The sequence below is a fragment of the Eriocheir sinensis genome, unplaced genomic scaffold (assembly GCF_024679095.1).
Source record: "Eriocheir sinensis breed Jianghai 21 unplaced genomic scaffold, ASM2467909v1 Scaffold7, whole genome shotgun sequence".
NCBI lineage: Eukaryota > Metazoa > Arthropoda > Malacostraca > Decapoda > Varunidae > Eriocheir > Eriocheir sinensis.
In genome coordinates, this window is record NW_026112053.1 from 49,252 (window position 1) to 72,399 (window position 23,148).

General features: G+C 45.6%; 1 protein-coding gene and 2 non-coding genes across 5 annotated transcripts in view; 2 read left to right on the forward strand and 1 right to left on the reverse strand.

Annotated features, from left to right (window-relative positions):
* Window positions 1-23,148, forward strand: part of LOC126993913 (protein AAR2 homolog) — a 59,027-nt gene that overhangs the window by 33,310 nt on the left and 2,569 nt on the right. For 2 of the 3 annotated variants that reach the window (XM_050853077.1, XM_050853078.1), the window contains 6 exons: window positions 10,193-10,372; window positions 10,766-10,881; window positions 13,418-13,570; window positions 17,849-18,206; window positions 18,502-18,685; window positions 22,891-23,110. In XM_050853077.1, coding sequence (XP_050709034.1) covers window positions 10,193-10,372; window positions 10,766-10,881; window positions 13,418-13,570; window positions 17,849-18,206; window positions 18,502-18,685; window positions 22,891-23,109 — 1,210 coding nt within the window. In that variant the 3' untranslated portion in view covers window position 23,110. Of the gene's footprint in view, window positions 1-7,919; window positions 8,475-10,192; window positions 10,373-10,765; window positions 10,882-13,417; window positions 13,571-17,848; window positions 18,207-18,501; window positions 18,686-22,890; window positions 23,111-23,148 lie in introns of those variants that run through there. The other variant, XM_050853079.1, reaches the window with a different exon arrangement.
* Trnav-aac (transfer RNA valine (anticodon AAC)) lies at window positions 5,589-5,661 on the reverse strand. Its single transcript has one exon. It is a non-coding gene; the product is annotated as a tRNA-Val (tRNA).
* Window positions 6,438-6,510, forward strand: Trnav-aac (transfer RNA valine (anticodon AAC)). The gene has a single exon. It is a non-coding gene; the product is annotated as a tRNA-Val (tRNA).

Here is a 23,148-nt window from a genome sequence, read left to right on the forward strand (position 1 = left end):
AATTATTGGACGTAGTCTATCTTGATTTCCAGAAAGCGTTTGATAAAGTCCCACATCATAAATTACTTTATAAATTAAAGCAAATAGGTATTGACGGTCAAGTAAACCAATGGATCGCGAATTGGTTGAGCAACAGACAACAAAGAGTAGTGATTGACGGATTTAACTCAGAGTGGGCGCCGGTCACTAGTGGCGTCCCTCAGGGCTCGGTTCTTGGCCCAGTGCTCTTCATTATATACATCAACGATGTGGATGTTGGACTCAATAACCGCATTAGTAAATTTGCAGACGACACAAAGATTGGTAACTCGGTTCTCACTGACGAAGACAGGCAAAGCCTCCAAGAGGATTTGCACAAAATTTCAGCTTGGTCGGATAGATGGGAGATGCCCTGTAGCGTAGACAAGTGCCAGGTCCTTCAAGTTGGAACGAGGAATAAGAAATGCGCGGCGTTAAACTCAAAAGCGTTCAATGCGTCAAGGACTTGGGGGTCAAAATCGCGTCAAATCTCAAATTCTCACAGCAATGCATCGACGCAGCAAATAAAGAGAACAGGATGTTGGGTTTCATTAAAAGAAACTTTTTATTCAAGAATAAAGATGTAATACTTCCGCTCTACAATAGTTTAGTCAGACCCCACTTGGAATATGCGGTACAGTTTTGGTCTCCCCACCATGCAAAGAACATTGCTAAATTAGAAGGTGTTCAGCGTTGGGCAACGAAAATGATCCCTTCCTTGCGCAACAAATCCTACGAAGAAAGGCTTTCCACCCTTAACATGTTCTCTCTTGAGAAACGTCGCCTCCGAGGAAAACTGATCGAATGTTTTAAAATACTTAATGGTTTCACGAATGTAGACAGAACAAAATTGTTTATGATCGATGACACTTTGCGCACGAGGAACAATGGCGTAAAACTCAGATGTAGACAAGTAAATTCAGACTGCACCAAATTTTTCTTCACCAACGTTGTAGTGCGAGAATGGAATAAGCTCCCACCATCAGTGGTCCAGTGTAACACGATTGACTCTTCAAAAAAAAGCTCGACCGTCACTTCCTTGAACTTAATATCAACTAGAGTAGAAATGCAACGTTTTAGAGCCTTCTGATTAATGTAAAATCACTTAGGTTTAAGGACAGACCACCTAGTCTGGACCATGGGGTCTGTGTGGTCTGATTTTCTATGTAAATCTATGTAAATCTCTTGCTCATACAGCCAGCCAGCTTCCTTCTCCTCCTCCTCTTCCTCCTCTTCCTCCTTTCAGACGCTCTTCTTCTTTTTCTTCTTCTTCTTCTTCTTCTTCTTCTTCTTCTTTTTCTTCTTCTTCTGCTTCTTCTTTTTCTTTTTCTTCTTCTCCATTCCTTCCTCCTCCTCCTCCTCCTCCTCCTCCTCTTCCCCTTTTCAGACGCTCTTCTCCTTCTTCTTTTCCTTCTTTTCCTTCTTCTTCTTCTTCATCTCTTCTTCTTCTTCTTCTTTCATATGTTCTTCCCTTATTTCCTTCTCTTCCTCTTTTTCTTAAACCCACTTAACACACACACACACACACACACACACACACACACACACACACACACACACACACACACACACACACACACACACACGTTCGCTGGTGTTGCTAAATTTAAAGTGAAAAAAACAACAACTAAATATATACACTGAAATTCAATACAGCAAACTGATAAGAGAGAACAGGACAGATGGGTGGAGGGTAACGTACAGGACCTCTCCCGATAAGCTGACTAACTGACTGGGCTCTCCTCCAGCCTTGAGTCGTTAAGTTCCTGAAGGGTGGGTCTTCTATTAAAAGAAGTTGAATAATGCAGAGTGGAATCATCGGCGTAGGAATGGATAGGACAGTTCGTTTTGGAAAGAAGATCATCAATGAACAACAGAAAAAGAGTGGGAGATAGGACAGAACCCTGTGGGACACCACTGTTAATAGATTTAGGGGAAGAACAGTGACCGTCTACCACGGCAGAAATAGAACGGTCAGAAAGGAAACTGGAGATAAAGGTACAGAGAGAAGGATAGAAACCGTAGGAGGGTAGTTTAGAAAGCAAAGATTTGTGCCAGACCCTATCAAAAGCTTTTGATATGTCCAGCGCAATAGCAAAAGTTTCACCGAAACGGCTAAGAGAGGATGACCAAGAGTCAGTTAAGAAGGCTAGGAGATCACCAGTAGAACGCCCCTTACGGAACCCATACTGGCGATCAGATAGAAGGTCAGAAGTGGAAAGGTGCTTTTGAATCTTCCGGTTAAGGATTGATTCAAAAGCTTTAGATAGACAAGAAAGTAAAGCAATAGGACGGTAGTTTGAGGGATTTGAGCGGTCACCCTTCTTAGGTACAGGCTGTATGAAGGCATACTTCCAGCAAGAAGGAAAGGTAGATGTTGACAGGCAGAGGCGAAAGAGTTTGACCAGGCAGGGTGACAGCACGGAGGCACAGTTTTTAAGGACAATAGGAGGCACTCCATCAGGTCCATAAGCCTTCTGAGGATTGAGGCCAGAGAGTGCATAGAAAACATCATTTTGAAGAATCTTTATAACAGGCATAAAGGAGTCAGAGGGGGGATGAGTAGGAGGAATATGCCCAGAATCGTCCAGAGTGGAGTTTTTAGAAAAAGTTTGAGAGAAGAGTTCAGCCTTAGAGATAGATGAGACGGCAGTGTTGCCGTCAGGACTGAGGAGTGGAGGGAAAGAGGAAGAAGTGAAGTTGGAGGAGATGTTTTTGGCTAGATGCCAGAAGTCACGGGAAGAGTTAGAGAAAGCAAGGTTTTGACATTTTCTATTAATGAAAGAATTTTTGGTTAGTCGGAGAATAGATTTGGCACGATTTCGGGCAGAAATGTAAAGTTCATAATTAGCATTAGTTTGAAGGCTCTGGTATCTTTTGTGAGCTACCTCTCTATCATTGACCGAAGTGATAGCGTACTGGACCCACATTCGCCGCGTGATGGACGACGCGGGTTCGAATCCTCACGCTACCACTCGGATTTTTCAGTCACCGCCGAGTGGCTTAAAACTACCCACATGCTGTCCTGAAGACCACCCATCAACCCGGACTCTAGAGGAAGCCGTCCAAGCGAATCAAGAACGAGTTCCGGGGGGCAGCATGAGCCAACGCAAGATGGCGCCACTATAAACACTCGCCTGCGCCAGAACGGGCTGGGCCGACCATCAGGCCCCACCTGGAAGAAGCCTTGGGCCGACCATCAGGCCCCACCGGGAAGATGCCTACCGGCGCAATAGGCAACAACGTAAAAAAAAAAAAAAAAAAAAAAAAAAAAAGCTTTTTAGCGTGAGGAGTAGAGAAAGAACGAGGAATGTATGCCTCCATTCCAGAGACAATCACCTTTGTGATGCGCTGAGCACACACAGAGGGGTCTCTATCCTGGAAGCAATAATCATTCCACGGGAAATCGGAAAAGTACATCCTCAGGTCGTCCCACCGAGCTGAAGCAAAATGCCAGAAGCATCGCCTCTTCGGTGGGTCCAGAGGGTGTACAGGAGCGATAGAACAGGATGCAGAAATAAGATTGTGATCGGAGGAGCCCAACGGAGAGAACAGTTTGACAGAATAAGCAGAAGGGTTTGAGGTAAGGAAGAGGTCTAGAATGTTGGGCCGATCTCCAAGACGGTCAGGAATACGTGTAGGGTGCTGGACCAACTGCTCTAGGTCGTTGAGGATAGCAAAGTTGTAGGCTTGTTCACCAGGATGGTCAGTGAAAGAGGATGAAGGCCAAAGCTGGTGGTAAACATTGAAATCTCCTAGGATGGAGATTTCAGCGAAGGGAGAGTGGGTCAAGATGTGCTCCACTTTAGAATTCAAATAGTCAAAGAATTTTACATAGTTAGTAGAGTTAGGTGAGAGATAAACAGCACAGATGTATTTAGTAATAGAATGACAGTGAAGTCTTAACCAGATGGTGGAAAATTCAGAAGAGTCAAGGTCGTGGGCACGAGAGCAAGTGATGTCGTTGCGCACGTAGGCGCAACATCCAGCTTTGGATTGAAATTTAGGATAGAGATAGTAGGAGGGAACAGAGTAGAGATTGCTGTCAGTAGCCTCAGAAACCTGTGTTTCGGTAAGGAAGAGAAGGTGAGGTTTAGAGGAGGAGAGATGATGTTCCACAGAATGAAAATTAGAGCGAAGACCGCGATATATATATACAGATTGGGCTACTTTGCGCTATTTTTTGAGGGGAGGTTGCGGGTTTGGTGGTATCAGAGAGAGAGAGAGAGAGAGAGAGAGAGAGAGAGAGAGAGAGAGAGAGAGAGAGTTTTAATTTGCTAGTTTTAAGAAAAAGAGGAAGAAATAAAAAGAAAAGAAGAAGAAAAAGAAGAAGAAGAAGAAGAAGAAGAAGAAGAAGAAGAAGAAGAAGAAAATAATGAGGAAAAAGAAGAAGAAAATAATAATAATAATAATAACTAAAAATAATAATAATAAAAAGAAGAAGAAGAAAAGGAAGAAGAGGAGAGAGAGAGAGAGAGAGACTGACGTATAGTACCTTCCTCTTCAGGTTGCTTTTGTACGAAGGTAAAAATGTTGAGAAGAAAATATCCACTTCAGTAAAATAGATTCAGGGGAGAGAGAGAGAGAGAGAGAATTACATAGATAACCAGACCACACAGGCCCTAAGGCCCAAACTAGGTGGTCTGTCCTAAACCTAAGTGACAGTTGTTATGCGGCCACCATGACGATGAAACTGATCTAGTGAACATTGAGATGGAGGAGAAGCGGTCAAGATTATTCTTAAACGATGCAATCGAGTTACCCTGCACCACTGATGGTGGTAATCTGTTCCAGTCTCGAACGACAGCATTAGTGAAGACGAATTTTGTGCAGTCTGAATGAACTTGTCTACATTTGAGTTTAGCGCCATTATTTCTCGTTCGCGTCGAGTCAGCCATCACAAACAGCTTGGTCGGATCCACGTTGGCAAAACCGTGAAGCATTTTAAAGCACTCCATCAGTTTTCTTCTGAGGCGGCGTTTTGCAAGAGAAAACAGGTTTAGATGTGACAGCCTTTCCTCGTAGGGTTTGTTACGTAATGAAGGGATCATCTTGGTTGCCCTAAGCTGAACAACTTCTTATTTAGCAATGTCTTTCGCATGGTGGGGAAACCAAAAGTGCACGGCATACTCCAAATGAGGTCTGACGAAACTATTATACAAAGGTAGTATAACATCTTTATTCGTGAATGAAAAATTTCTCTTAATCAAACCCATCATCCTGTTTGCTTTTTTAGCGGACTCGTTGCACTGCTGGGAAAACTTGAGGTTAGACGCGACTGTGACGCCAAGATCTTTGACCGAGTGAACGGTTTTAATTTTAACGCCGCACATTTCATAGTCCTTCTTTATATTTCTAGATCCAACCTGCAGAATCTGGCACTTGTTTATATTAAAAGGCATTTCGTCTTGTAGGCTCCGCCTGTCACATTCCGTAAGTACCGCACTGCCGATTTTCGTGTCGTCCGCAAATTTACTAATGAAATTATTGAGACCAAGGTCAATGTCGTTGATGTAAATGACGAAGAGAACGGGTCCCAGGACAGAGCCTTGGGAAGCATAAAAAAAGTTTGTGCTCACCAGGGCTCGAACCTGGGACCTTCTGTGTGTTAGACAGATGTGATAACCACTACACCATGAGCACTTGTTGAGAAGTGCCGCCCAGAGTGCCAAGCTGTGCCACACACACACACACACACCACACACACACACACACACACACACACAATTCAATTTTTTTTTCTTCTTCTTTCGTCACTCCTTCCTTGTCCTCCTCACCAGGAGAGAGAGAGAGAGAGAGAGAGAGAGAGAGAGAGAGAGAGAGAGAGAGAGAGAGAGAGAGAGAGAGAGAGAGAGAGAGAGACGAATGCGAAAAACACTGGTGTAAAATAAATAATTAGTGCAGAGTAAACTCCTAGAAGAAAAGGAAGAGGAAGAGGAAGAAGAAAAAAAATCATGATAGACTGACAGATTTCCAATGTTAACACTCTAGGGACAGTTTAAACGCGTAAGAATACCAGTGAGAAGACATTCGACCAACACAGTAATAGCCAGACTTCATGCTGCAGAGAGCCGTGAGAAACAGTAATTTTTTTATATATATTTTCAAGCAAAACATTATCGCTCCAAGTTCCTTTAATATCAAGAGGAGGAGGAGGAGGAAGAGGAGGAGGAGGGGGAGGAGGAAAGAGATGGAGGAGATACAGAGATAAGGGAATTCAGGAAGAGAGGAATATATGAGGAAGAGATAGAAGGAAGAGGAGGAGGAGGAGGAGGACAAACGGGAGGAAGAAGAGAAGGAGGCCGGAGGAGAACGAAGGAGTGGTGAAGGAATTTAAGAAGAAGAAGAAGAAGAAGAAATTGAAGTGTGTGTGTGTGTGTGTGGCACCGCTTGGCACTCTGGGCGGCACTCCTCAACAAGTGCTCATGGTGTAGTGGTTATCACATCTGTCTAACACACAGAAGGTCCCAGGTTCGAGCCCTGGTGAGCACACATCCTTTTATGCTTCCATTTTTATTATTTTTCTGGGAAGGTTACAATTTTGAGAGAACGTGTTACCCTGTGGGGTCACCTGCTGCAGGGGTCACCTTGCCTGAGTGACACACGGCAGGGGGCTAACTCAAGTATGTGCCTTCCCCTCTGTGGCTCTGTGCTTCCAGGGAGGTTAGATGTATTCTTAGACAGGACAATATATTATTATAGTGTTCGCGGATCACCTGTTGAGTTACATATCAGCTTTACCTGTAGTGCCTGGCGGGGCCGCAGCAGTGCACCACAACAGTGTACTAACAGTGCCAAGGACTCAAGGAGATGCAATTTGGCTGTGTTGGTGTGCTGGCTAGCGTCGGGAGGCTGTCTTGAGGGCCTCCAGGTGACCGGCCCGTTAATTAGTACCACAGGCGAATTTATAAGTTCAAGTGAGGTAAATTTTTGGGGACACGCTGTAGCCGCGAGTGGCCTCGGTGCTCATCTCCGCGTCACAATTGCCCGTGACCCTGTGGTAGGCAGGAACCCAGTGTGGCGGCAAGTCTCGCCCCACTGATTTGGTTTGCACGCCGGGACACAGGCCCAGTGTGACCTCCGGGTTACCACGGTGTGCCTTCCCCAGGTGTCCCCGGGTGCACACGTAGGCTATCACCCATCCACAAGGAAGGATGAACAGCTGGGTGGCCTGCACGACGCCTGCCCGGGCCGGGATTCGAATCCGGTGTGGTGTTAAATCTCGTCCCTCCGTCGCAGTCCATCCCATCCTGAATACATACACAGGGTGGGTGAATTTCGGCACCGTACTGTATTTTTTTGTCCCACCCAAGGCTATTCATATTATTATAAAAGGAAATTATGACGTATGTGTGTGTGTATAATCAATCAATCAATAACTTAGGATATCAAAACAAGTACTACTTCCTCTCCCTAATTGTGACCTGTTCGGCTTTGCATCGCTTAATTTTTTGGTCCTCTTTGGTACTTCTTAACACTTATAGATGTCTCACTTAGTTACTCTGTGATAGTAAAGTTTGATTTCCGCGATGCTCAGATCAGGATGGGACGGACTGTGACGGAGGGATGAGATATGACGCGCCACACCGGGCCCTCGGATCCGTGATATAATGACTTTCTTGGGCCACGGTGCTCCACTCTGCCACGGCCTACAGATAAATTAAACAAGTGAATCAATCGAAAGCCATTACCAGTCCAGTCCAGTCCAGTCCAGTAGTAGGCGTGGGAATGGGGTTTGTAACGGCTCCCACTTATGATCCTTGGTTGAAACACTAGTATATCGGCCATTTGGTTGTCTCTGCTTTGTTTTTTCGTGTTTTGTGTAAAGTTTTGGTTTTGTCTTATTTTGTCTTCACAAGCCCTGACTGAGTGCCCCGTTGGTGAGGCTGAAACACTTACTCTTATCAAACGTTTCATCTCCCAGGCTCACATATTTAAGGCTTTCCTAGGAGTTTTAAGCCTTTCCAGGGGTAGATGTGTGACCCTGGTGGTAGTTTAACCCTTCTTCTATAAAATGGACCGAAGAAAACACTCATAAGAACACGATCATCTCCTCTATGGGCTTCGGAAGTAGTGGATGTGAAAATTGGCACACATATTTAAGGCTTTCCTAGGAGTTTTAAGCCTTTCCAGGGGTAGATGTGTGACCCTGGTGGTAGTTTAACCCTTCCTCTGTAAAATGGACTTCAGGAAACACTCATAAGAACACGATTGTCTCCTCTATGGGCTTCGGAAGTAGTGGATGTGAAAATTGTTAAAGGTGGAAGTTGATTTTGTTAGCATGTGGTTAAGAAAATACAGATAATTAAACGATACCAAGGAACCAAGACGTCAAATAAGGAGCCCAGAAGTTATATAAGGTGTTAGAAGGCTGAGGAAGAAGAGGACGTGGGTGTGTGGCCCTCCTGCTGCCCTGAAACTGAGGAAAACAAGAAGAAAAAAAGGAAGAAGAAAAGGTTGAGAAGGGATTGTCAGTTTGTCTCTTGAATGTGTGTCCTCTATGCTTGTTTTTCTTCTTGGTAAATCTTAGGAATAGCGGCTCCTAGCGTGTGGGCATTTAGGGCACGGTGTGATGTTAATTACAACATTTCTAGCAACTATGACGGGGTTTTGACAAGGGACAGGCGTGTTTTTGTCACAAGGGTGTATTTTTCCATGTGGGCTCTTCCCTTTCTTCACCCTGGAGCTCGCAGTCTCATCGCTCATCGACTTGGAAGAAACCGTGAGGCCAGCGTGGAAAAATACACCCCTTGTGGCTAAACACGGCTGTCCGCTTGTCAAAACCTCGTACGTGTGTCCTCTGTGCTTATTTTTCTTCTTGGTAAATCTTAGGAATAGCGGCTCCTAGCGTGTGGGCGTTTAGGGCATGGTGTGCTGGTAATTACAACATTTCTAGCAACTATGGCGGGGTTTTGACAAGCAACAGGCGTGTTTATGTCACAAGGGTGTATTTTTCCATGCGGGCTCTTCCCTTTCTTCACCTTGGAGCTGGTAGGCATCTTCCCGGTGGGGGCTGATGGTCGGCCCAAGGCTTCTTCTAGGTGGGGCCTGATGGTCGGCCCAGCCCGTTCTGGCACAGGCGAGTGTTTATAGTGGCGCCATCTTGCATTGGCTCATGCTGCCCCCCGGAATTCGTTCTTGATTCGCTTGGACGGCTTCCTCTGGAGTCCGGGTTGATGGGTGGTCTTCAGGACAGCATGTGGGTAGTTTTAAGCCACTCGGCGGTGACTGAAAAATCCGAGTGGTAGCGTGGGGATTCGAACCCGCGTCGTCCATCACGCGGCGAATGTGGGTCCAGTACGCTACCAGTTCGGCCACCGTCTACCGCATTATTCCATAAGTCCGTCTGTCTCATTGTGAAGGACACTATTAATTAATTTGTACAAACACACACACACACACACACACACACTGCTGTATTGCTATACCATCACAAATTGCTTATTTGTGAGATATTAATTTCTTGGAATATGGTCTGGGAGGATATATTGAGGGAGTTCTTTCCGTTTATTGCATTTTGGCAGCAGGGCAGGTCAGGTATGAGGTTAGGTTAGGTTTAGTTTAGTTAGATTAGTTATGTTCTGCCAGTGCTTCAGGATTTGGTAATAAATGCATGGTGTAATCCTGTACTATTACATGAACAGACTGTACTTAATAGAGTTACATATACTTATTATTCATGCTATGTAATCTTTTAGGTTTGATTAACTACTTATATGTTGTTTTGAGTTGTTGACCTGCTCTGATGTGTGAGAATAGACGCACACACACACACACCTTCAACGTCCTCATTTCCGTCCCTTCCCTTTCCATCCCTTCCCTTTCCTATCCTTTCCTTTCCTTCCCTTTCCATTCCATTCCTTTCCTTTCCTTTCCTATCCTTTCCTTTCCTTTCCTTCCCTTCCCTTTCCTATCCTTTCCTTCCCTTCCCTTTCCTTTCCTTTCCTTTCCTTTCCTTTCATATCCTTTCCTTTCCTTTCATATCCTTTCCTTTCCTTTCATATCCTTTCCTTTCTTTTCCTTTCTTCTCCTCCTCCTCCTCCTTCTTCACCTTCCCTTCCTTTCCTTTCACACTCTCCTCCCTTCCCTTCCCCTACCTCTTACACCCCCCACACACACACACATATACACCCCTCTCTCCCTCTCACCCCTCACCCCACCACTCTCTCCCCAGCATGGATCATCAACAGCATCAGGAGTTGGCGCAGCAGCTTGCCTTGGGGGGCGCCACGCTGGTCCTCCTGGGCATGCCACCGGGGACGGAGTTTGGCATCGACCTCAAGTCTTGGAACGTAGGCGAGAGATTCCGAGGGGTCAAAATGATACCACCTGGGCTGCACTTTGTCTACTTCAGGTGTGTGTGTGTGTGTGTGTGTGTGTGTGTGTGTGTGTGTGTGTGTGTGTGTGTGTTTATGGTTAATACACATTCTCTCTCTCTCTCTCTCTCTCTCTCTCTCTCTCTCTCTCTCTCTCTCTCTCTCTCTCTCTCTCTCTCTCTCTCTCTCCTTACCTAGCTCTCTTTATCTCTCTATTTCAATCGACTCTCTCTCTTTTCTCTCTCTCTCTCTCTCTCTCTCTCTCTCTCTCTCTCTCTCTGCCATAGTCTCATTCTTTCCTTCCTTCCTTTTTCTTTCCTTCCTTCCTTCATACTTTTTTCCTCCCTATTCACTCCTTCATCCATTCTCTTTCCTCCATGTTCCTTCCTTCCTTCACTCTACCTCACCTCTCTCCCTCCCTGCCACCCCAGTGCTGTGAGCCGGCAAGGGGACACGGCGCCTCGGACAGGGTTCTTCCACATCTTTGGGGCACGGGAGGTCTTGGTGAGGCACTACGACCCGGCTGCCGAGGATCTGACGACCCAGGGTGAGTGTGTGACCTGACCTGACCTGTTTATGGGGGTTGGAGGATTGGGGTGTTATTGTATAGTTTTTATTCAAGGGGATGTTAGATTATGTGTGTGTGTGTGTGTGTGTGTGTGTGTGTGGGGGGGGGGGGGTAAGGGATGTGGGTGTTATTGTATAGTTTTTAATCAGGGGATGTTAAACTATGTGTGTGTGTGGGGGGTGGGGGTTGGGGGTAGGGGATGTGGGTGTTATTGTATAGTTTTTAATCAGGGGATGTTAAATTGTGTGTGTGTGTGTGTGTGTGTGTGTGTGTGTGTGTATTTACCTAGTTGTAGTTTTACAGGCCTGGGCTTTACACTCATGTGGTCCCATCTCCGTATCTACATTTTCCAACTTTTCCTTAAAGCTTTGCACACTCCTCGCCGATACTACATCCTCACTTAGTCCATTCCAAACCTCTATATTTTTTTGCGGGAAGCTATATTTCTTTATGTCTCTCAAGCAATCTGCCTTCCTCAATTTTTTACTATGTCCTCTTGTGTTCCTGGTGGTAATTCCTTCTCTTAGTTGTAACTCCTCGTTGTCTACTTCTTCCATTTTGCTCAATAATTTGTAGATTTGTATTAGGTCTCCCCTTTCTCTTCTTTGTCCTGGTGTTGGTAACGGCCGTAGTGTTAGTCTTCCCCATTCACGTTCCCTTCCCTTCCCTTTCCTGTGGCCATAAACCGCAGTGTTAATCGTTCCCATGTGGTCGGGGTTGCTTTACGCTGCCCCGTGAGGGACCGGATGGGGTGGGAAAAGTGTTGACTCCGCGGGGCAGAGAGCAGGACATCTTCGGCTTTCCCTTCGTATGTTTCATGAATAAATAGTGTTCCATTTGTTATTATAGAAGGAAATATATTGAAAAGTATCAGAATTTTTTTATGAGTGATATTGTATTGCAAACTTTGCTAAAGTTAATATTTCTTTTAGTTTTTAAAGACTGGTGTTTCCATTTGATTGTAAACGTACAGTTATTCCTGAAGGTTCCTTTATAATTGTCCCCAAGCATGGCAAAAGACGGCAGATTGATGACTAAATATGACATTTTAATGGCAATACTTAACATATACCACAAAAAGGGGCATTTCTTGGTGACCACCTTAATTTAAGACAAAAATGCCAAAAATGACACGACCTGGCAACCCCGGTGTGGCTGGCCAGGTGTGTGACGAGTCATGGATACCGACCTGTCTCATAAATTAACTTACCCGCGTTACCTGTTATTTAAATGTAGATCAAAAACGCTATTGTTATTTTTTATGATATATAATGTATATGAATGCAATGGTGTGTAAAAAATGCATTATTTATTTCATTTTCTGTAATTATTGGTTTGAAAGTGCTGCCAACATTATTATGACCTGCGGATTGGTCTTGTCTGTCCCGCATATCTGTCCCGGGGATGGGAAGGTGACGGGGCGGCTTGTCCATACCCCAGTCCCGCGTGTGGGGATGGGGACAGGAAGGGAATGGGGAAGACTAACACTATGGCCATAAGTCCATTTCCTTTAGTCTTTCCTCGTATGTCAATCCCTCCAGCTCTGGAACCATTTTTGTCGCCATCCTTTGTATTCTTTATAGTTTCTTTATGTGTTTCTTCTTATGGGGAGACCACACTGCAAATGTATATTCCAATTTTGGTCTGATCTTAGTGGTAATTAAGGTTTTCATCATATCCATATCCTTGTAGTGGAATGCTAATCCTATATTTCTCACCATGTTATACGTATCACCGAATATCCGATCACCATGACTCTCAGGCTGTTTGTTATCTTGCATTGTTACTCCCAGGTCTCTCCGTGTACTTTCTTTAATGTTTCACCATCTCCCGTTTTATATGTCCATTTTGGTCTTCCTTCACTTTCTTCCTTTTCCATAACATGACATTTCTTCACATTGAATTTCATCTCCCATTCCATACTCCACTTTCAAATCTTGTTTAGGTCTTCTTGCAGAATTTTGCCGTCTTTACTGTTTCTTATATGTCTTAGTAGTGTGTGTGTGTGTGTGTGTGTGTGTGTGTGTGTGTGTGTGTGTGTGTGTGTGTGTGTGTGTGTGTGTGTGTGTGTGTGTGTGTGTGTGTGTGTGTGTGTGTCATTCTCTTCTCACATTTTATATTTTCCCTTCCTTCTCTTTCCCTTCCCTTCCTCTCACATCCTTCTCCCTTCCCTCTTTCCTCCCCTCCTCTCCCATCTTTCCTCCTTTCTCTTCCTTTTCCTCCCCTCCTCCTCTATCTGTCCTTCCTCTCTTTCCTCCTCCTCTTCCTTCCTTCCTCACACTCCTATTTTTCTTCTCTCCTTCCTCCACTTCTCTTCCCTTCCCTTCCCTCTTCTCTCTCTTCCTCTTCTTCTTCTTCCCTCTCTTCTTGTAGATCTCCTTCTCACTTTTTCTTCCCTTCTCTTCCCCTTCCTTCCTTCCTCCAATACCCTCTCCCTTCCCCTCTTTCCTCCCCTCATATCTTCCCTTCCTCTCTCCCCTCCACTCCACCTCTCATCCACACACTCCACCCACAGAGGCCAGCGAGGAGGAGGTGGAGCGCATCCGTTCGAACCTCCGCGAGATGGACCGCTTCCTGGGGCCGTATCCGTTGGACTTGTGGCAGAAGTGGATAGCCCTGACCCAGCACGTGGAGGAGAGGGACCTGGCGCGCGTGGTTCCCTTATCTGGTGGGTGAGAGGTGGAGGAGGATGGGGGGTTGGGGGTGGGGGGGGTTGGAAGAGAAGTTTGTCAGCATCATTCTATCCTTCATCCGTTCTGTTTTTTCCACGCTCTCTCTCTCTCTCTCTCTCTCTCTCTCTCTCTCTCTCTCTCTCTCTCTCTCTCTCTCTCTCTCTCTCTCTCTCTCTCTCTCTCTCTCTCTCTCTCACCCATGAAAGCCCGGTTAACCTCCCCTGTGGCCTTCGGAAATAGCCAAAGTGTGAGCTCTCGTAAAAGTTGTTGGGGACTTCATGGAGTGTTTTGTGACCCCAGTGGTAGTTTGACACGGCCTCTGGACCTCAAATGGTAAAGCCACCCATGAAAGCCCGGTTAATCTCCCCTGTGGCCTTGGGAAATAGTTGCAGTGGGAAAGTATGAAGTAAAAGGTGTGTACTGTACTATAATTTCATTTTTTCTTAATTTTTTCCTCACTTGTCTACTGTCTTATGTTTCTTAATATTTTCCTTTTCATCATCATCATCATTTTATGGACGCCTGCTCCTAGGAGCTCCCAGCAGGGGATGGCCACGGCAGAAGAGTTTCCATCTCTCTATCCAGACACTCCCTCCTTGCCTGCTCAAAGTTTCTCAAGGATCTTTCCCCCCTCTCCCCAACGTACTCTTGCACCCTATCCCTCCATTTCACTGGAGGTCGTCCTCTAGCATTCCCTCCCTCTATCTCACTCACATACACCCTCCTGGTCATCTTACTCTCCTCCATTCGCTCCATGTGGCCAAACCACTTTAACCTCTTCAGTACCATGACGCAGTATATGAGTCATTTCATCTCTCGAACCATATCCTAGAGACGCTGTATGTGCGTCATGGTCATTGGACTATTCTACGTAGTCTGTAAAACCAGGATATGGCATGGAGGTTATGTTTTGTCTGCTTGTATTGAAGGGGTTAAGGTCTGTCGCTTCACTTCTTCCACCACTCCACACTTCTTCCCTTCACCCCTGTGACACATTCCAAAATGCTCGTACACACTTTCATTACTCATTCCATCCATTCTACTCACACCACAAGCACTCCTCAAATAACTCATTTCCACTGCCTGCACTCTAGACCTCTGACTTTCATTCCAGGCCCACGTTTCATATGTGAGGGTTGGTACTATTATTGTATTTCTCAAATCCCTCTTTACCTCCATGCTCACACTTCTGCCATTCATGATTCGTCCCAAAGACCCCACCACCCTTCTTCCTTGCAATGCCCTTTCTCTTATCTCTCCCTCCATACCACCATGCTTACACATAACTGATCCAAGGTACTTAAACTCATTGACCTCCTCCATTTCTTCACCATTCAAAATTATTTTGCATTCTTTTTCACATTCAATTCACACTCTATATGGGCATACAAAATCTACAACCTCACTTCTACTTCACTCACAAACCATCACTTTACTTTTGTTGACATTTACTTTCAGCTTTCTCCTGTTACAGACACTATCAAAAACACTGACAAAATTTTGTAGGTCACTTTCATTTTCTGCAATGAGCACCGTGTCATCAGCAAACAGTATCAATTCAGTACCCACTTCCTTCCCTCATCGAACAGTCTTACTCCAACTTCTCCAACTTTGCCCTTCATTTCTCTCCTTTTTATCTATCTATATATCCGATGCCCTGCTCCCTTGAACTGCCTCCATCTCCCCCTGTTCTGGCACTCCCTCCCAGCACATTCAATCCTGCATCTTCCAACTCTCTCGCTCTAATACTCACTCGCTCTATTGATCCACTCCTCTGACACCCCCTCCTTCAATCCTTCCCACATACATTCTCTTCATGAGTTCATTCTCCCCCATTCTCATCACGTGTCCAAACCATCTCAGCGCACCACCCCCACACTCCTCCACCCCTTTCACTGTCACACCCACATCAAACCGCTCATACACGCTTTCATTACTCTCTCCGTCCCATCCTGACACACCACACCTCTTATATAACTCATCTCCACTGCATGTACGTATTCTCAACTGCTGTGCTGCATTCCATATCCATGTCTCTGATGCATATGACAGAGTTGGCAGGATAATACTGTTCCTTATTCCCCTCTTTACCTCCAGGCTCACACTTCCTCCTTTCATAACTCTCTCCAAAGCACCCACCACCTGTCTGCCCTTCACTGGTCTGTCACTCACCTCACCTTCCATGCTTCTGTAAAACTGTCCCTAAATATTTAAACTCAGTCACCTCTTCCATTCTCTCCTCCCCTAACCTTATCCTACACTTTGTTGTACCTTCTGCTTTGTATGGCTTTGCAAAATCAATGACCTGTTCTCTCACCCTCTCAAATACCATAACTTTACTCTTTCCAGTATTCACTCTCAGCTTTCTCCTCTTACACACCCTGTCAAACTCATCCACTATCCTCTGCAGCATTCCTTCATTCTCTGCCAACAACACTATCATCTGCCAACAGGCCCGCCACCAATGACTCCTCCATACCTCTCACTTTCAGCCTTGGACCAAGCTCCCCCACTCTGACTTTCATTTCTCTCATACAACCATCCATGTACACATTAAACAGCCATGGTGACATCACACGCCCCTGTCTCACACCCACACCCACACCAACACGTAAACTCTCACTCAACTCACCCTTCACGCGTACAGAGGACTCGCATCCGTATAGAAGGATCGAATTCCCTCCAGCAAATGCCCTCCCACACCATATATCCTTAGAACATCCCACAACCCCTTCCTGTCAACCCTGTCATATGCCTTCTCCAGGTCCATGAAAGCAGCAAACAGCTTCCTATCCTTCTCTATGTATTTTTAAACTATAACATTTTAAGTAAATATCTGGTCTACACAACCTCTCCCTTTCCTAAAACCCCCTTGTTCACCACCTACACTTTTCTCAGTTATTTTCTTCATCCTCTCATTTAAAACCCTTCCATACACTTTTCCTGCCACAATGAGTAGACTTGTTCCCCTGTAACTATTACAATCACCTCTGCTCCCTTTCCCTTTGTACAGCAGCACAACAATAGCCTTTCTCCAACCCTCTGGCACCTCACCCTGTTCTCATGCCAGGTTACATATCCTTGACCCAGTAGCAGCAACGGGCCAAATTTGTGGCTTTACCGTGTAGCAGCAACGGGCCAAATTTGTGGCTTTACCGTGTAGCAGCAACGGGCCAAATTTGTGGCTTTACCGTGTAGCAGCAACGGGCCAAATTTGTGGCTTTACCGTGTAGCAGCGACGGGCCAAATTTGTGGCTTTACCGTGTAGCAGCAACGGGCCAAATTTGTGGCTTTACCGTAGCAACGACAGCCAAATTTGTGGCTTTACCGTGTAGCAGCGACAGACCAAATTTGTGGCTTTACCGTGTAGCAGCAGCGACGGGCCAAATTTGTGGCTTTACCGTGTAGCAGCGAAGGTCCAAATTTGGCTTTACCGTAGCAGTGATGGGCCAAATTTGTGGCTTCACCATGTAGCAGTGACGGGCCAAATTTTTGGTTTCACCGTGTAGCAGACGGGCCAAATTTGTGGCTTTACTGTGTAGCAGCAATGGGCCAAATTTGTGGCTTCACCGTGTAGCAGTGATGGGCCAAATTTGTGGCTTTACCATGTAGCAGCGATGGGCCAAATTTGTGTCTTTACCGTGTAGCAGCGACGGGCCAAATTTGTGGCTTTACCGTGTAGCAGTGATGGGCCAAATTTGTGGCTTTACCGTGTAGCAGTGATGGGCCAAATTTGTGGCTTTACCGTGTAGCAGCGATGGGCCAAATTTGTGTCTTTACCGTGTAGCAGCGATGGGCCAAATTTGCGGCTTTACCGTGTACCAGCGACGGGCCAAATTTGTGCCTTGATATAAACCCCCAAAAATAGATGATACATAATCTGATCACACATGCGTTGATATATATATATATATATATATATATATATATATATATATATATATATATATATATATATATATATATATATATATATATATATGTATATTGAAATGGTTTGTGTGAGGGGTGATTTTTTTCTCATTTTTCTCGCTTGGAGGGACCATTAAGAAACATGACCCCCGCTGCTACCACCGGTTTAACATCCATTCCACAACTACGCCTCCTCCATGCTTCATCATTCCTGCTGTCATGCCGTCAGCTCCAGTTTGAGTTTGAAAGAAGGAAAGGACTTTTTTCCTTCTTTATTTATTTCATTCTTTTACATTTTATTTTTTTTTACATTTCATTCTTTATTGTTATTTCCTTTTGCTGATGTTATTCCTTCCTTCCAGGGCGAGTGTGTTCGGCCGCTGAGCTGATCCCTGTCGCTCCCTTCGTGTCCTCTAAGTCTGCACGACAGACAACCACCACCACCACCACCACCACAGACACCACCACCACCACCACCTCCTCCCCTGACTCCACCACCACCACAGACACACCCACTCCCACAGACACCCCCACACCCCCGACACCCAGCCCCCGCACTGCCCCACAGCTGCCGGAGATGGTGTTCAAGGAGGGCACGGAGTTTCGGTACAGCAGCGCACCGAAACGCTCCTATAGGGACGGTGCGGACCCCAGCGAGGTGACGCGGTACAGCCTGGACTCGTCTTACAGCATACGCCACAGGATACAGCAGCTGGACAGGTGAGAGGGGGGGCAGGGGAGGGGAGAGGGAGGGGGGGGTTAAGTGTACCTGTTACTAATGCTCCTCTTCTTCTTCTTTGTCGTTCTTTATTTCTTTCGTTTTACTTATTTTTACATATTTTTCTTCCTGTGTGTGTGTGTGTGTGTGTGTGTGTGTGTGTGTGTGTGTGTGTGTGTGTGTGTATACAGGGTGAAGTCATTTTGTAATAGTCTGTGTTTTAACTCTCTCTCTCTCTCTCTCTCTCTCTCTCTCTCTCTCTCTCCCTTCCCCCCTCACCCCCCCTTCCCCCTACAGACCGGAGAGCTTGCTGGCGGAGTTCCAGGTGGCCTTCGTAAGCTTCTTGGTGGGGCAGGTGTGGGGTGGATGGGAGCACTGGCGGATCCTGATTGGAGAGCTGTGCCGAGCGGAGGAGGTGCTGGTGGAGTTGCCGAACCTCTACGTCAAGTTGCTGTCTGCGCTCCACTACCAGGTCAACGAGGTGGGTGGAGGTGGTGTGGAGGCGAGGTGGATCCCTCTCCATCGTCGAGTTTGAGGTAGTGGAGGAGGAAGAGGAAGAAGGTGTGTGGGTTGGTACTAGTGGAGGAAGCAGAAGAGGAGGAGGAGGAGTGGATGGGTCAAGGAGGTGAGAAATATGGAGAAAGATAAAGAGGAAGGAAGGAGAGAAAAGAGAGGAAGGAAGGAAGGAGAGAAAAGAGAGGAAGGAAGGAAGGAGAGAAAAGAGAGGAAGGAAGGAAGGAAGGAGAGAAAAGAGAGGAAGGAAGGAAGGAGAGAAAAGAGAGGAAGGAAGGAAGGAGAGAAAAGAGAGGAAGGAAGGAAGGAGAGAAAAGAGAGGAAGGAGAGAAGGAAAGAAAAAAGGAAGGAAGGAAGGAAGGAGAGAAAAAATGAGAGGAAAGAGGGGAAGGAAGGAAGGAAGAAGGAAAGAAAGAAGGAAGGAAGGAGACAAGGAGAGAAGAAAGAAGGGGAAGGAAGGAGAGAAGGAAAGAAAAAAGGAAGGAAGGAAATGGAAGTATATGTGTGTTGGTGCATAATGTGAACTTGTGTGGCGATAAAGTTCTCCCTGTTTAAGACCTTAGTGTGTGTCCTTTATACAGTGAGGTCTTAGGGAGGATTTCACCAGTACACAAGTTTGCATTATTCAACATTATTTTATGGAACCTATTGACTCAGGGCCGCTTTCACAGTCACCGTTTTTGTGGTGTCGGCGACTACCAGCGTGGTGACGGGCATGACAAGATGAAGGCGCGTGATTCGGCAGTGTTGGTGTGCCGGAGCGGCGGGAAGCGTCAACGTTACATCAGCTGAGTGGAGGATCATGAAGGAGTAATGTGAAAAACAAACGTACAAAAAGTAAACGTGAAGAATAAATATAAAAAATAACTGGAGAATAAATATGATGAAAAAATGTGGTGTCTCGCTGATACACCGCTCAAATCTGCTGATAGCCAATCTTTCCAAGGGATAACATGTTAAAATTTATTTCATAATGGTGACAAGTATTAAAGTTCTATTATTTAGCAGGTGTCAGCAAGACAGACTCTTCACCTCTGTTCATTACATTTGTTCATTATTCACACTTATTTAGCAGGCTTCACATTTTTACGTAACATGGCTGATTTCGTTATATGTGTGCCCCACGCACACACACGAGGCCATCTAGAATAATACGAGAGTTTGACCAAGGAGGCGTGACAAGTGAATAATGGTGACAAGCATTACAGTCCTCCCTTCTCCTTTGTTGTGTATTTTGCAACGATAAACAATCAATCAATCAAACTGAAATTCTCAGCAGGACGTTTACTGATCAGCAGGTGAAGTGAGTTCATGTCATTCAGTCATCTAATTTTTTTCTCATATTACCATTGAAGCCGTGCAACGTGTTACTGTATTGTGTAATATTTTTTTACATCCATTTAAAGAAATATTATAACCATTTGAGAGCAAGAATTTGTACTATTTACTAATTAATGTCATTGGTAAGCTCCATTGGGGAGCCCCCGCGGCTACCAGAGCTCCGTTACCAGAGGTTCCAGTCTGGTGCTGATGCAAACAAACAGCGCCACGAAAGATGACTATAGAAGCAGATTTCTTGTTGGTGGCGGCGATTGCCGCTCATTGGTGACGATCAACACACACAAAAGTGACTATGAAAGTGGCCCTCAGTGCTTGAGAAATGTGAAAGACCTCTGAGAACTGCTTCATATCCTCCTCCTCCTTCTCTTCTTCTTCCTCCTTCACTTCCTCCACACAACTGATCCCCTTTCCCCTTTTACTGTGTCCTCCTCCACCTCCACAGTTGAGGAAGTCAGGGTGTTGGTGAAGGCTGTTGGTGGCCAGTCTGACACACTCGCCCAGGCTCAGAGATATTCACAGTTCTTTCCTCGGCTCACCTGTTACACGAGAGGTAAACTATACTGACGTCGCTGGGTGAAGTGATTGTACAGCGATGGCGCGATTTTCAAAACGCGATAGGATAAGTAATTATAAGGAGTAGAAGGTAATGTTTATATAACCTTTTACAAATCCTTGCCTCCTTCTATGGTGGGTATTATGACACTTTTGCTTATCACATCAACCATAGGTCAAAGAGGGGGTCATTGGAGTTCTAATGAGTGTTTCTTTAGGTTCATGGTACAGAGGAAGGGTCACACTACCACCAGGGCCATAAAACTACCCCTGGAAATGCCCACAACACCTACGAAAGCCTTGTCAAATATATGTGTTTCTTAGGTTCACAGTACAGAGGAAGGGTCAAACTACCACCAGGGCCATAAAACTACCCCTGGAAATGCCCACAACACCTATGAAAGCCTTGTCAAATATATGTGTTTCTTTAGGTTCATGGTACAGAGGAAGGGTCACACTACCACCAGGGCCATAAAACTACCCCTGGAAATGCCCACAACACCTATGAAAGCCTTGTCAAACATATGAACTTGGGCGACGGAATGTTTAGCAATACGACTCTATGTCACACTTTATCTAATATAGGAAAGTACCATTATAAATTTCAGGAGGATTTCATTTACAAGAACAAACTTTTTCTCATAAACTTGATACCATAATGTCTGCAAACATTGATAAGAAAAAAGTGCTATTGTCTCACTAATTATTTTTTTAATCAATCAAATTTTTGTTAGTCGTACAATCACTGCTTAACCCCTTCACTACAGCCAGGCCAAAACAGCACTCCGCGCCGTATCCGAGATTGACGTGCGCGCCAAATTTCAAATGTCACTATTGAATATAACAAGTTTTCAGCCATAAACTCAACATAATCATCATGTATTATATATGAAAATATGCAGAATTAAATGGTGCACATAAAGAAACTCACTACGGCCGGGCCAAAACAGCGCCCCTCGCCATACCGGGATCGCTGCGCATGCCAAATTTCAAATGTCGCTATTGAATATAACAAGTTTTCAGCCATAAACTCAACATAATCATCATGTATTATATATGAAAACATGCAGAATTAAATGGTGCACATAAAGAAACATAAACTAATTGATAATTTTGAGATGGAAGCATAAATATAGATATAAAATAACTCGTATATTGGCTGAAGTGAGCTAGGATGCAGTATGCGCGTCCTCGGATATGGTACGGGGCACACAAGGACCCAGTATTCGCGTCCTCATGTTGAAAGGGTTAACCCGGTGATGTCAACATAGATTACCTTTCTTGTGTAGCAGATGAGCTGAGGAAAGAACTGTGGATATTTTCTGAGCCTTGGCGAGTGTGTCGGGTGAGAGAGGTCCTGAAGTGAGGGCTCCAACTAAGTGAATGGACTATAGTAGTTTTGAATTTTTCCACCTTCCTCCTCCTCCTCCTCTATTTCTTTGTCTTAACTCGAGTGATCTTTTTCTTTTTACTGTGTTGTCCTCCTCCTCCTTTCAGCTAATCTCCTCTCTCCTCCTCCTGCATTCTTTGTTTCTCCATTTAGCTGATCTTTCTCCTTTTCCTGCATCTTCCTTTTTCTTCTCCTCCTCTTCTTCCCTCACCACCCATTGCTGCATTCTGCCTTCATCTAATTCATCTCCTCCTCCTCCTCCTCCCTTCACCTAATTCATCTCCTCCTCTTCCTCTTCCTCCTCCTCCTCAAATCACTCATTTCTCCTCCACTCAACACCTCAGAGAACAGTTCCATATCCTCCTCCTCCTCCCTTCACCTAATTCATCTCCTCCTCTTCCTCCTCCTCCTCAAATCACTCATTCCTCCTCCACTCAACACCTCAGAGAACAGTTCCATATCCTCCTCCTCCTCCTCCTCCTCTTCTCTACCTCCCTTCAGATCTCCTTTTACCATGTCCTCCTCCTCCTCCTCCTCCTTCCTTTCTTCTTCTTTCCTTCTTTTTCATCTTCTTGTTCTTCCTGTTCACCTCATCTTCTCTCACTCATTTCTACCTTCTTCCTCTTTACCTCCTCCTCCTCCTCCTCCTCCTTTCTACCTCCTCCTCCAGCACGTCTTCCTTCCTTTCTTCTTCTTTCCTTCTTCATCTTCCTTCCTCCTCTTTACCTCCTCCTCCTCCTCCTTCACCTCTTCCTCCTCCTCCTTCACCTCTTCCATCCTTTCTTCTTCTTCTTCTTCTTCTTCCCTTACTCATTTCCACCTTCCTCCTCCTCCTTTCTACCTCCCCCTCCTCCTCCACCTCCTCCACTCACCCCCCCTGCCTTCCACAGATACCCGAGGACCTGTTTGTGGACATCGTGGAGGCGAACAACTTCCTGGCAGCCGCCCTCGCCACACTCTTCGCCAATGTGAACGACAACGCAGCCGCCCTCCCCCCCGCCCTCGCCCTCAAGGCCCGCCGGTTCAAGCAGCACATCACCGCCAAGTTCGGGTGGGACCTGAGCCTGGAGGATGAGGGGGAGGATGCGCCGGTGGTGGTGGAGGTGTGAGGTGAGGTGTGGGGGGGGGATGTTTGAGTTAGTGGAGGA